Here is a 15268-nt window from a genome sequence, read left to right as displayed (position 1 = left end):
GGAGTCCACATTATTCTCACACTCGCGAACGTGGAGTTTACATTCTCCATACACTCCTAAATGTGGAGTCCACTTTATTCGTTCACTCCCAAATGTGGGGTCCACATTGTTCTCACACTCCCAAATGTGGAGTCCACATTCTTCATACACTCGCAAATATGGAGTCCACATTATTCTCACACTCGCAAATGTGGAGTCCACATTCTTCATACACTCGCAAATATGGAGTCCACATTATTCTCACACTCGCGAACGTGGAGTTTACATTCTCCATACACTCCTAAATGTGGAGTCCACTTTATTCGTTCACTCCCAAATGTGGGGTCCACATTGTTCTCACACTCCCAAATGTGGAGTCCACATTCTTCATACACTCGCAAATATGGAGTCCACATTATTCTCACACTCGCAAACGTGGAGTTTACATTCTCCATACACTCCTAAATGTGGAGTCCACATTATTCATTCACTCCCAAATGTGGAGCCCACATTGTTCTCACACTCCCAAATGTGGAGTCCACATTCTTCATACACTCGCAAATATGGAGTCCACATTATTCTCACACTCGCAAACGTGGAGTTTACATTCTCCATACACTCCTAAATGTGGAGTCCACTTTATTCGTTCACTCCCAAATGTGGGGTCCACATTGTTCTCACACTCCCAAATGTGGAGTCCACATTCTTCTCACACTCCCAATGTGGAGTCCACATTCTTCATACACTCGCAAATATGGAGTCCACATTATTCTCACACTCGCAAATGTGGAGTCCACATTCTTCATACACTCGCAAATATGGAGTCCACATTAATCTCACACTCGCGAACGTGGAGTTTACATTCTCCATACACTCCTAAATGTGGAGTCCACTTTATTCGTTCACTCCCAAATGTGGGGTCCACATTGTTCTCACACTCCCAAATGTGGAGTCCACATTCTTCTCACACTCCTTAATGTGGAGTCCACATTCTTCTCACACTCCCAAATGTGGCGTCCACATTCTTCATACACTCGCAAACATGGGAGTCAACATTATTTTTACACTCGCAAACGTAGAGTTTACATTCTCCATACACTCCCAATGTGGGGTCCACATTCTTCTCACACTCCCAGATGTGGGGTCCACATTCTTCTCACACTCCCAGATGTGGGGTCCACTTTCCAAACACTGACTTTACACTCGCAAATTACACATTCACACACAAATTTTTCGTTATTTCTCTTTTGGAAGTGTACGGAAGACTGAGGAACTCCCAAACAGACGGAGGATAATCTGCCATATGGCTCTTTCAAGATGGAAATGTTGGAATTAAAATTGGGAGCGTACAAAAAATTGCCTCCTTTAGGTGCATTGTGATCACAATTGGCAAATAATCATTGATCACAAATAGCTCCCTCCTTTCAACAACGTCGTTTATCAAAAATCGTCAATTTTCAGCTGTGCATGTTTTCGGAGAGCCCAGAAAATGTACTATATCCCAGCAAAAGCGGTATATTTTTAACTTAATATTTACCCGCTACAGGGCAGAAAGTGTCGTTTTTGCATTTTGAAGAAAAGGTATTGTTTAATTATTTGTTTAAATGTACTAAATATTTTTCAAATGGAGAAAAAACCTTCAAAGGTTTTACCTAAAAAGATCTGTTGCTCAGTAAAAAGTTCAATAAGTGGCTTGATATTTATTTTTAATACATTGTATTATATTTTTCAACTTGACAAACGATCTCTTGAAAAGTTAAGTTATTTTATCTTTGACGTTGTTGAAAGGAGTGAGCGAAATGTATTTCGCAATTTTAAATTTTGGTCTTGTATATGATATTCAACCGTGCATTCTCCATTTTGTACGCAAGGCGTAGAGGGAAATTTCAGCAGATTTTATTGGTGTTATTTTTTCAACGTGTCCTGATATGAGTGAGTTCTTGCGAACTAAACTGTATCTGAAGAGTGATATATATTAGTGATTTTACACTGTAATATTTATTTAACATTACCCTGGACTGGTCCCTGAAGCGCAGGAGTGATCACCTTGCCTTCGTGTAACTAACCGATCAAGATGACACTGCGTCAATACGATAAAGTGCCCTATGCACCATTGGGTGCGGATAAGGGTACAGAAGAATTTATTCAATATTACCCTGGACTGGTACCTGAGGCGGAGGGCTGATCACCTTTCCTTCGTGTCTTAACACTCGAGATAACTCTGCGTTTATACGATACAGTGCCCTATGCACCATTGTTTACGGATAAAGGTTTAGAAGAATTTATTCAAAATTACCCTGGACTGGCACCTGAGGCGGAGGGCTGATCACCTCGCCTTCATGTGCTAACGCTCGAGATGACACTGCGTTTACACAATGCAGTGGCCTGTGCACCATCGGGTGCGGATGAGGGTTTGAAGAAGAATAATTTAAGAGGTTTAAAATTAAAGTAAGGGAAAATTTTATTTCAATATAATTAAATTTGCAAAATTCCTGAATAATTTTATACCAGTTGAGAATACACAAAGAAATGAAGACTCTAAGAAGTATATCAGGCAAGAGTCTTCGAGATAGAATAAGGAACGCCAGGATCAGGGAAATATGCGAGATGGAAGATGTCGTTAGGTGGGGAAGGCAACGAAGAATGAGGCAACGGTATGTGAGGAGAATGGAACCATCCAGACTCCCCCACGTCGCACTGCACGGCCAACCCCATGGTAGACCTCCAAAGAGATGGATCGACAGCTGGGAACCGACATCGCAGGAGGCTAGTCCCTCTTAACCAGATCCACGCGGCTCGCATAACCATATGTGTTTTCACAAAACATGCCCCGTACGTGGCTGACATAAGCGTATGTGTTTTTACTTTGCTCCAAGTTTCCAACCTCAGTTCAACTTGGAGGGATTTTGTTCATGGTGTGGACCTTTGGATAAAATAATACGTCAATCCTTGGCCTTATGACATCTGTTGAAATATCTGACTAATAATTTGTAACATCACAAGGATAAATAAAAGAACAGATCCCTGATTTTTCTCGAGGTCGGTAATTAGTCCGCGCCATAATCATGCCCTATATCTGTCTCACTCTCGACGCTACGCATCGCCAGTGGGTAAGAGTGACAAATGATGCGTGCTTGGATTTATTTATGTTACGATCTAATTTGTTTATATTACGATATATTTCAAGAATAATGTGACACACGTGTATTATAGAGTACCAAAAAGGCACAATGAATCCCATTGAACGTTATTGTTTAGGAAAATAAATCGTTTCTTAACTAAATACATGATAAAAGTAATCATTTAAAAAATGGCAAAATACCGCCGCGCACGGGCGTCTCTCGGGAACAAAGTTAACGCGGTTAAAAGGTTAAAAACTGGCCACAAGGCCTGCACCAAGAAGAAGAATAAGAATAGAAGAGAATACACAGTTGAATAATTTGTATAATACATATAATATATATTTCGGAATGTTATATTCTTTTTAAAAATTTATATCGCGTTTAAAAAATGTTTTCCAGTGTGTACATTCAAAATCCGACAATACCACTCGAAGTTTTTAACATACAGTTTGAACTTTTACTTTTTACAGGTCACAAGTCCTGTAAATACCCAGACTTCCATATTTTTCTTCATCTATGTTGAGATGTAAAAAAAATGTAAACAATTTTATATTATGATATTGTGTTTAATAATGGGCAGAATGGCAAACGTTTCACAAGCGTACAAGGTGATCACTCGATCCAGCCAAGTGGCAGGTCGTAAGCCGTGGAATGCTCCGAATTCCATCTTCTTTCGTATAACCGATAGAAGCTTCACCTCTTCAAGTTGAGACACCTGCAATATTTGATCACCTCAGCTACATTGTCAGTGCCCTTTGCACCGCTTTTGGCGATTGTAAATTAATTTTGATTTTGAACTGTTTGCTATTGAAGTTCATTTGGAAGCGGAGGTGGCGGATTTTGAAAGTACACGCTTCATTTATTAATACAATGAATGTCAATTATGGTAGGGAAACTCAGCAAAGTCAGAATCCTTAAATTTTCATATTTTATAAAATTATTTATTTATTTTATAATTTTTCAGATGTATTTACAATTTATACATATGAGGTTTAAAAAAAAAGTATATATATATATATATATATATATATATATATATATATATATATATATATATATATATATATATATATATATATATATATATATATATATATATATATATATATATAATAAAAATTATTGAAGATATTAAATGAAAAGCCTGTCTTAAAAGTCGTGAAAATATCATACATTACACTGTGCGAAAATGTAAAATTTAACAACACGAAAAAATAAATTTTTCGCAACAACATATCATGAAAATGTAACATTTTCACGTCGTGTAATGTGTTCAAATCATGAAAGGTAACACTTTTACGTCACGTAATATATAAAAATCATGAAAATGTAACATTTTCACATGGTGTTATGTTGAAATTATGAAAATGTTACATATGCACATCGTGTAACATGTTGATATCATGAAAATGTAACATTTTCACGTCGTGTAATGTGTTAAAATCATGAAAGGTAACACTTTTACGTCACGTGATATATAAAAATAATGAAAATGTAACATTTTCACATGGTGTTATGTTGAAATTATGAAAATGTTACATATGCACATCATGTAACATGTTGATATCATGAAAATGAAACATTTTCACATTGTGTAAAATGTTTGAATAATGATAATGTAATATTTTCACATTGCATAACATGCTTAAAATCATGAAAGGTTATATTTTTATCTCACATAATATATGTGAATCATGAAAATGTAACATTTTCACATCATGTAAATATTGACATCATGACAATGTAACATTTTCACATGGTGTAACATGTTGGAATCATGAAAATGTGTCATTTTCACATGGTGTAACATGGTGAAATTATGAAAATATAACATTTTCACATTGTGTAACATGGTGAAATTATGAAAATGTAACATTTTCACATCGTGTAACATGTTGGCTTCATTAAAATACAACATTTTTACAACAGGTAACATGTTGAAATGACGAAAATGTAACATTTTCACATTGTGTAACATGTTGGAATCATGAAAATGTGTCATTTTCACATGGTGTAACATGGTGAAATTATGAAAATGTAACATTTTCACATTGTGTAACGTGTTGGCTTCATTAAAATACGACATTTTTACAACAGGTAACATGTTGAAATGACGAAAATGTAACATTTTCACATTGTGTAATATGCCTTTTCGTATGCAATCAAAAGGGTAAAAATATCACAAAACTTGTAAACACGTAAAATTCCACACATATTGCAAAGAAATATCAAAATAAGGCTAGAATAAATTAAATAAATTTCACATACATACATTTTAAAATTTTACTACATATAGATTTATATTTATTAAAAATTATATTTTAATATAAAATGATGATTTCAGTACTTAAAGATTCAGACTTTAGAAGTTTCCCAGCAAAGAAAAAAAATATACAAGAAAATGCATTTTAAAAAATAAATATAAATAAACAAAAAAAAACATACGAACAGGTGTCCCGAAATTTATAATTATGATTCCACCATTAAAACTTAAATATTTAATATAATATAATATTTAGGATAAAACCAAAGGTGCGCAACACCTTTCCTGTCTCTATTATACATATATCTTCAACTGTCAATTCACTAAAGAGTACATTTCACTCCGATTCGAAAATCACAATAATAAAAAAATGTCAGAAAAAAATACTGATGAATTCACTTATGCAAGCGTTCCTTAAAAATTCCACGTCAACTCTCAATTTGTCTTAAGACACCGTCAACTTTCAATTTGTTTTATAACTCCGTCAACTTTCAATACGATTTAAAACTCCGTCAACTTTCAATTTGTTTTAAAACTCCGTCAACTTTCAATTCGATTTAAAACTCCGTAAACTTTCAATTCGTTTGCTTTAGGACTCGGTCAACTTTCAATTTGATTTTAGACTTTGTCAACTTTCAATTCATCCTAGGACTTTGCCAACTTTCAATTTGTTTTTAGACTCCGTCAACTTTCAATTTATATTAAAATTCTTCATATACAATATATTAGTTCGTAACACTCTGGCCCCGGAACACGGCCCGTCCATTTCACTAAAACTCGGCCGTCTCACGAGATTGGCTCGGCCAAATTTGAACCTAGACGCGGTCTTACGAAGCCGAAGGCGTGTATCGCCCCGCACGCAGTGCCGCCGTTGAATTCCCCACGTGTTGAAACGTGTTCCCCATCTGGAAAAAACCAAGAGACGTTAGTCTGTTGTTAAATTTTAGCATGCGTCATGTACAGACATTGGCCACAGTCCAATTCCATAAAGACTGTAGTTAGCAAATATGAGTTATATGTTTAAAAGAAGAAGTTAAATTAGACGTTTTTTTAATAAACAATTTAACCGGATCCACGCGGCTCGCATAAGCGTATGTGTTTTAACAAGACATGCCCCATACGCGGCTGACATAAGCGTTTGTGTTTTCACTTTACTCCAAGTTTCGAACCTCAGTTCAACTTGGAGGGATTTTTTCCTGGTGTGGAACTTTGGATAAAATAATACGTCGATCCTCGGCCTTATGACATCTGTTGAAATATCTGACTAATAATTTGTAACATCACAAGGATAAATAAAAGAACAGATCCCTGATTTTTCTCGAGGTCGGTAATTAGTCCGCGCCATAATCACGCCCTATATCTGTCTCACTCTCGACGCTACGCATCGCCAGTGGGTAAGAGTGACGCAAGTTGCGTGCTTTGATTTATTTATGTTACGATCTTATTTGTTTATATTACGATATATTTCAAGAATAATGTGACACAAGTGTATTATAGAGTACCAAAAGGCACAATGAATCCCATTGAAAGTTTTTGTTTAGGAAAATAAATGGTTTCTTAACTAAATACATGATAAAAGTAATCATTTTAAAAACGGTGAAATACCGCCGCGTACGGGCGTCTCTCAGGTACAAAGGTAACGCGGTTAAAAGGTTAAACATATAACTCATATAGTTCATATAGTTCATATAACTTTTTTTCATTTTCATCTTTTTGATTATTTGTTTTCTGTTAAAATGAAATATTTTTAGTTTATATTAGCGCAACATTTTGAGTGTGTCCAAATACTTGTTCACAAAATCTGCATTATCTCCGATTACAGGAGTTATTTTCATATTATTTTTTGACATCTCGTCAAAGATGAAGAAGAATATGGAAGAATATTCTTCAATATTCTTCTTCATCTTTGATGAAGTATTTGGACACACTCAAAATGTTGTAAATAAATTGTCTGGTCAAATTATAAGCTTAAATAATGAAAAAGAAAATGGTATTTTCTGGTGTTTCTCATGTGTGTGATTATAATCCAGGATTCGGACCTCACATACTAATATAAGAGTTTCTGCTTAGTAAAAAGCTTCTTTACATCTCACCAATAGATGTCTCCAGTGAAGTTCTAGTGATTCAAGAACAAGGTTTCTAAATTGGTTCATATACATATACAGAACTTCCGAGAATTTGAGTAGTGTGGTTGTCAATAATGGGTAGAATTGGTGAATGTTACACGTGTGTAAAGTGATCACTTAAACCAGTTATGACGGTCGTCAGCCCCGTAAATGCCCAGACTTCCATATTCTTCTTCATCTTTGATGAGATGTCAAAAAAAATAAATTATATTAGCATTTTTAATCTAATTTTATTTCTGACAATATCCATTGTATTCTTTTCAGCACCCTTTATAAGCACCTAAGATGATATAAATGTATACCCGCACACGGGCCATGCCTTTGGGTGATCTTTTTCCGCATAAATATAATATATTTTTTGTTTTATGTATTAATTTTAAATCAAACACAGATTTTTTGAGTCTACTAAGTTGTATTTTATTAACAAAAAACACCTTAAAAAATTATATTGTGACATTCGTTTGATAATGCCCTAACAAGGCGAAACAATGGTCACAATATAATTTTTTTTTGTGTTTTTTGTTAATAAAATACAACTTAGTAGACTCAAAAAATCTGTGTTTGATTTAAAATTAATACATAAATTAAAATGGAGTTCTACAAATTAAACGCCAAATCAATAAATAAATATATATATATTTTTTGTACTTGTAATCATATTATATTTGTGAAACCTTTCATTTGTGTATTTAACGATCAAGATAACACTGCTTCTATGCGATTCAATTCAATTTATTCAATAATTAATATATACATTACAAACAAAAATTTAAGGCGTATACATTAAAAAAACTAATTAAAAATTACGCAAGAAGACTCTTGTTAAATGTGTAGAAGAATCTCGCTTCGGAAAACTCCTTCGGACACATGGAACAGATCAATATCCAATGTGATATTGTTCAACATAGCGGTAGCTCTTCCTACAGGCATAACCATCGCCAGGTTGGTCCTGTGTATAGGAATGTGAAACAATCTATGCTGACGCTGTCTTAGGTAACTATCGGGAACATACAGACCAATGCTCTGGATAATTTCAGGATTATCCATCATACCGCGATGCAGTGCCCTATGCACCACGGGATGCTGATCCTTATCTGTGCTCACGATCTAGCCCTTGCTAGAAAAAGTATCGGGAGATAATGAGCATACAGGAGCTGTGACGTTCCAACGTCTGTCTCTGTGACGGGCAGTCAAGGACTGTTGGGGGGAATCTATCAACTGTCTGTCTGCAGTTACAAAAGTGTATTTAACGATCAAGACAACACTGCTTCCATACGATGCAGTGACCTATGCACCCATAGAGTGCGGATAACGGTTAGAAAAGGTATCGGGAGATCATGAACGTGCAAGAAGTGTGATGTTGCAATGTCTGTCTCTGCGACGGTCAGTAAGGGAATTCTACCTTTGAAAACCTTTCCATTGTGTATTTAACGATCAAGATAACAACACTGCTTCTATACAGTGCCCTGTGCACCTGACGTTATGCGGATAACGGCTAAAATTAGTATCGGGAGAACATGAACATGCAGGAAGTGTGACGTTTCAATGTCTGTCTCTGTGATGGTCAATAAGGGAATTCTACCTTTGAAAACCTTTCCTTTGTGCATTTAACGATCAAGATAACAACACTGCTTCAATACGATGCAGTGACCTATGCACCATAGAGTGCGGATAACGGTTAGAAAAAGTATCGGGAGATCATGGGCACAGAGGAGGCGTGACGTTCCAACGTCTCCGCCACTGTTTGGGGCATCACCTGGCTAGTGGGGGCTCTTGCCCTTGGCGTCGGCGGCGGCGGCGGGCCCCCCCGGGCCGGCGGCGGCGCCCCAGGTGGGCTCCCCGTAGGCGGGGTGGTCGCCCCCGTCGTACTGCGTGTTCTCCAGCCGCGTGATGAGCCGCTCGTCCTCGTCCCCGAACTCCCCGCCCATCAGGGACGGCTCGCCGACCACCATCACGTCCTGATCAACAAACAACTCCTGATCAACAAACAACTCCGGATCAACAAACAACTCCGGATCAACAAATAACTCCGGATCAACGAAGGGACAACTCATGATAAGTTTCTTCAATGTTTTCCGCAGATACTTTGTGGCACATTTTATAAACTTAAACCACTTTTTTATTATTAGTACACTTTTTAACCTACCGGTTTCGACAAGGACCTTGTCATCATCGGGGTTTTAAATGTCTTAAACATCGAAATCACAAATACCCAGAGCGACTGAAAATAAATCTTTCCCGAATTCATTTTGGAATCGGCGGGAATTGAACCCGCGACGCCAGTTTCGCAGTCGGGCGTCTACCCAATTACGCCGCGGCGCCTGTCAAACCGAGGTTAGGAAATCCCTATGCCAATTTCAATGCATTTGAATTAGTCCAGAGTGTTCATTCATACGCTGGACCACTCGTCGGATAAATAATGATAATTTGGCGTCTGGAGGTTACCTGCGACGCTAGCGAGAAGTTGGGACCGGGCGATCTCTTCTTGCTGGGCACGGGAGGGACATTGTTGGCGCCGCTGTTGGAGCCCTTCCGTTTTCTCCGCTTATTCGCGGGCCTCTGGGATTCTGTGAAAATTCGGAGAACATTGCGTGAATCTTGAGAACATTGCGTGAATCTTGAGAACATTGCGTGAATTTTGAGGACATTTCGTGAATAGAGAGAACGTTGCGTGAATCTTGAGAACTTTGCATAAACTCTTAATACAATACAAGAGAATATCACAGAAATGTTGAGAACATATTGCAATATTATTTTTTGACATCTCATCACAGATGAAGAAGAATATGGAAGTCTGAGCATTTACGGGGCTGACGACCGTCATAGGCTGGTTTAAGTGATCACTTTACGTTTGTGTAACATTCACCAATTCTACCCATTATTGACAACCACACTATTGAAATTCTTGGAAGTTCCATATGTATGATCCAATTCAGAAACATTGTTATTGAATCACTAGAACTTCACTAGAGACATCTATTGGTGAGACGAAAAACAGCTTTTTACTGAGCGGACACCCTTATGTCAGTATGTGAGGTCCGATTCCTGGATTATAATCACATACACGAGAAACGCCAGAAAATATCATTTTCATTTTATAAATTCGGAGAACATTTTTTTATACGCTACTTTGATTTAGACAACACTACGTGATAACCTTAAAGCAAATATCGCTCACTCCTTTCAAGAACGTGATAAATCGAAAATCGTCAATTTTCAGTTGTGCGTGTTTTCGGAATGCCCAGAAAATGTACTATATCCCAGCAAAAGTGGCATATTTTTAACTTAATATTTACCCGCTACAGGGCAGAAAGTGTTGTTTTTGCATTTTGAAGAAAAGGTATTGTTTAATAATTTTTAATAGAGAAAAAACCTTCAGGTTTTACCTAAAAAGATCTGTTGCACAGTAAAAAGTTCAAAAAGTGGCTTGATATTTATTTTTAATACATTGTATTATATTTTTAAACTTTAAAAACGTTCTCCTGAAAAATCAAGTATTTTGATTTATGACGTTCTTGAAAGGAGTGCGCGATATCTGAACATCCAAGTAAAAATCTTCTAATATTTAAAAAGTATTCGAAAATTGATAATCCTATTATTTTTGAGGCGAATGTTAGTGGGAAAAGAAGCAGAGGAAGACCGAGAAAAACATGGCACAATCAGGTATGCCAAATACTTGAAAGCGGTCAGGTTAGGAGTCGTAACAATCGGCGGGTATGTATGAGGAGATGCATGAACGTGGAAGAGGCGAAGAATGTTTGCAAGGACAGAGTGGTGTGGCGCCCTATTCTCTCTGCCTACCCCTGCGGGGAAGCGGAGTGATGGTTAGATAGTTAGCTAGCTAGCTAGCTAGCTATTATTTTTCTTTTTCGACTTTCTAAGATTTTGTCCGGCTCCATGGTGCGGTGGTTAGCGCGCTAGGCCACCGCACCGGAGGTAAAAAATAAATAAAATAATCCGGGTTCGAATCTTCGATACAAATAAAAGCGTCACTGCTAAATAAAAGCTTTCTAAATCCAATCACAGACGGCTATTGTGAACTTCATGAGATGGATCATATATCGCTCACTCCTTTCTAGAATGTCATAAATCAAAAATCGTCAATTTTCAGCTGTGCATGTTTTCGGAACGCCCAGAAAATGTACTATATCCCAGCAAAAGCGGCATATTTTAAACTTAATATTTACCCGCTACAGGGCAGAAAGTGTTGTTATTGCATTTTGAAGAAAATGTATTGTTTAATTATTTTTTTAAATACACTAAATATTTTTCAAATGGAGAAAAAACCTTCAGGTTTTACCTAAAAAGATCTGTTGCACAGTAAAAAGTTCAATCAGTGGCTTGATATTTATTTTTAATACATTGTATTATATTTTTAAACTTTAAAAACGTTCTCCTGAAAAATCATTCTTGATTTATGACATTCTTTTCAAAATTTGAGTAGTGTGGTCGTCAATCACGGGTAGAAATTGGTGAAAAGATCACAGACCATACGACATGTCGTAAGCCCTGCAAATACCCAAACATCCATATTCTTCGTCATCTATGTTAAGATTTAAAAAAAAAACATTTTTTGGGAGATTCAAAAGTTTCAGTAGTGTGGTCGTCAATCATGGGTATAATGGTGAATATTGCACATGCGTAATACCAGCGTACGACAGGTCGTAAGCCCTGTAAATACCTCTACAGACTTCCATATTCTTCTTCATCTATGTCAAGAAAAAAGGGATATATTTACGATTTCCAAAAATTTCACTAGTGTGGTCGTCAAGCATGGGTATAATGCAATATGCAATAAAATGCAAATGTGGATCAATAACCTGCCTACGACGGGTCACAAGCCCTGTAAATACCTCTACAGACTTGATTCGGCAGTCACTTTGTGGTAAAATCTATCCATTTTTAATAAATGTTTTACTTAGTAAATACCACTATTTCTCAAAATCTACTGTGACACGTGTTTCGATGCATTCCGCATCATTTTCAAACACCGCATGTGTTTGAAAACGATGCGGAATGCATCGAAACACGTGTCACAGTAGATTTTGAGAAATAGTGGTATTTACTAAGTAAAACATTTATTAAAAATTCCATATTCTTCTTCGTCTATGTTGAGATGTCAAAAATGTATAAATTTTTCACACAGATGGCGTTGTTGCAATAAACGATTATTTAAAGCAATGACGGGTATTATTGACCAAGTACAAAGTGGTGCAAAATGAATCATCCTATCGGAAAATGTCATACTGCAGCTGTCTAGTTCACAAATGTCAAATATGACTGACGTACGACGCCGTTTGCAAAAATTACGACATCTTCTGATGGGGTGATAAATATTGCCCCGCCCTGTGCATTCTGGATATTAACGAGAGTGCGGGTAAAGATAGGTTACGCATGCCATAGTACGTACTGTGTTAGCGCTACTCTACTCTATCTACAGCCCACTACCACTCGCATTTACGCTCCGTCTCTTTCCAGCGAACTCCCTCATAGAATCTCTCATCCTTGGAACCAGTCTCTCTTTTTCTATTGTCACATACACCCAGCCTCTCTCACTCGATCGTAGCATACTGCCAGTCTATACAACTCAATTGCAACTTGCGCCCAGTTGCAACATACATCCAGTCTTTCCTACTCGATAGCAGCATACGCCCAGTCTCTACCACTCAATCGCAACTTGCGCCCAGTATCTCCCGCTCAGTTGCAACATACATCCAGTCTTTCCTACTCGATAGCAGCATACAGCCAGTGTCTACCACTCAATCGCAACTTGCGCCCAGTATCTCCCGCTCAGTTGCAACATACATCCAGTCTCTGAGGCTCAATTGCAACACACATTCAATCTCTCCTACTCGTTCGCAACATTAACCCAGTCTCTGCGACTCAATCGCAACATACACTCGGTATATCCCGCTCAGTTGTCACATACATCCGTCTCTCCTGCTCAATTGCAACACACATCCAATCTCTCTCACTCACTCGCAACATTAACCCAGTTTCTGCGACTCAATCATAACATACACCCAGTAACACCCACTCTATTTATTGCAACATATGCCAAGTCTGTCGTGTTCCATTACAAAACACATCCAATCTCTCCCACTCAATCATAACATACATTCCCTACAAAGGTAAGTAAGGTGTTGGAGGCAACCTAGTTACCTGTTACACTATTCACCAAGTCTCTCCCGCTCAATTGCAACATTCATCTGGTCACTTCCAGTCGCAGCATATACCCAGTCACACCCACTCAGTCGCAACATTTATCCAGTATCTTTGACTCAATCACAAGTACAGTCTCTCCTACTCAGTTACAATTTACGCCTGGTGTCTCCGATTCAATCACAACGTTCACCCAGTCACTTCCACTCAATCGCAACATCCACCCAGTCCCTCCCATTCAGTTAGAACGTTCATCCAGTCTCGTTGACTCGATTGTCCCTCCCACTCAGGGCATTTATCCAGTCTCCTCGACTCGATCGCAAGTACACCCAGTCCCTCCCACTCGGAACATTCATCCAGTCTCCTCGACTCGACCGCAGTCCGCCCGGCCCCTAGAGGTGTACAGATCCCGTCAGGCGCACGTACTGGTGGCGGCGGCGTTACCTGGCGGCGCGACCATCCGCTGCCACTTCTGGAAGAGCGTGGTCTTCAGGCAGTCCCGCGGCGACAGCGCGTACGCCTTGTGCCGCGACATCAGCTCCTGCATCGGCTCCAGGATTACGCATAGCTGGAAAACACAACGTCACATTAGTGCGGATCCCAAACCACTACGCGCGGGTGAATGTGGGACAAGCAAAGAGCGATGGAAGTGGCACTCGAGCAGCATGCCGCCTCTAGGCGGTATTCGAGTGCCAAGGGTTAAAATTGTAAGTGGAAATATTTAGAAAATTAATTAAAATCATTGAAAAAACTTATGTAACCGTATAAACACATTGTAGTCGGGCGCTTCGAACAATAGACTCTAGCCTATGGCGGATGTTTTTCGCGATTAGCGCAAAAATATTTCGCATTCTTAAAATTGGAGTGGGTGTTATTGTCCGCCTCCGTAGTGTAATGGTCAGCGCGCTCGTCTACCGTTCTGGAGGTCCCGGGTTCGATTCTCAGAGAGGGGTCTAATAAATATAAGTGATTTTTTCACTCTACTATTTATTCAATATTACCCTGGACTGGTACCTGAAGCGGAGGGCTGATCACCTTTCCTTCGTGTGTTAAAGATTAAGATAACACTGCGTTTATATGGTGCAGTGCCCTATGCACCATTGGGGTGTGCAAGAAGGTTCGAATTCTTATAATTGACACAATTTCTAAACCAAAATATATTTTTGATTGAAATTTTCTAAGAATTTGATCATCAAAAATAAATTATAATCATAATTTTTAATTAAGTATTCCGTATTTCACAATTTTAGAAGCATTGTAAACTCAAAAAAATAGTCTTCCCCTCCGAGGTATCATTCCCTATACAATACTAATTAAAAATAATAAAATACCAAACAGTAAACAAAACAGTGCGAGCGGTATGAAAAATAGTCCAATATGTGAAATGACTCAAACTAAACTGGAGATTGAGATCGCATAAAAACTCTAGATTTCTGGCGACGCCTTTACAAGCGGCACACTAGCCAATTCGGACAAGGCATCTCAAATAACGTGGACAGACTATCGCCTAGCACCTAGGTAGCAAATTACCTTTCAAGGCGTTTTATTTCACGCTGATAACAAACCCGTATATTGCCATTTCCCGCCAAAAACTGACAGTCGACATAAGCGGCATT

At 38.1% G+C, this 15268-nt stretch overlaps 1 protein-coding gene across 3 annotated transcripts in view; it reads right to left on the bottom strand.

Moving 5' to 3' along the window:
* Positions 1-4199: 4199 nt before the first annotated feature.
* The window catches only part of Chi (LIM domain-binding protein 2 Chi), a 38238-nt gene continuing 27169 nt past the window's right edge, over positions 4200-15268 (bottom strand). For 2 of the 3 annotated variants that reach the window (XM_088269248.1, XM_088269250.1), the window contains exons 5-8: positions 14079-14220; positions 9936-10057; positions 9247-9448; positions 4200-6269 (exon numbers count right to left, since the gene is read on the bottom strand). In XM_088269248.1, the coding sequence (XP_088125374.1) occupies positions 9251-9448; positions 9936-10057; positions 14079-14220 (462 nt within the window). In that variant the 3' untranslated portion in view covers positions 4200-6269; positions 9247-9250. The remainder of the gene's footprint in view (positions 6270-9246; positions 9449-9935; positions 10058-14078; positions 14221-15268) is intronic. The other variant, XM_088269249.1, reaches the window with a different exon arrangement.

The sequence above is a fragment of the Brachycentrus maculatus genome, unplaced genomic scaffold (assembly GCF_059751285.1).
Source record: "Brachycentrus maculatus isolate JH-2025_06_01 unplaced genomic scaffold, ASM5975128v1 h1tg000342l, whole genome shotgun sequence".
NCBI classification, from domain to species: Eukaryota; Metazoa; Arthropoda; class Insecta; order Trichoptera; family Brachycentridae; genus Brachycentrus; species Brachycentrus maculatus.
This window is presented reverse-complemented; position numbering and strand designations above follow the sequence as displayed.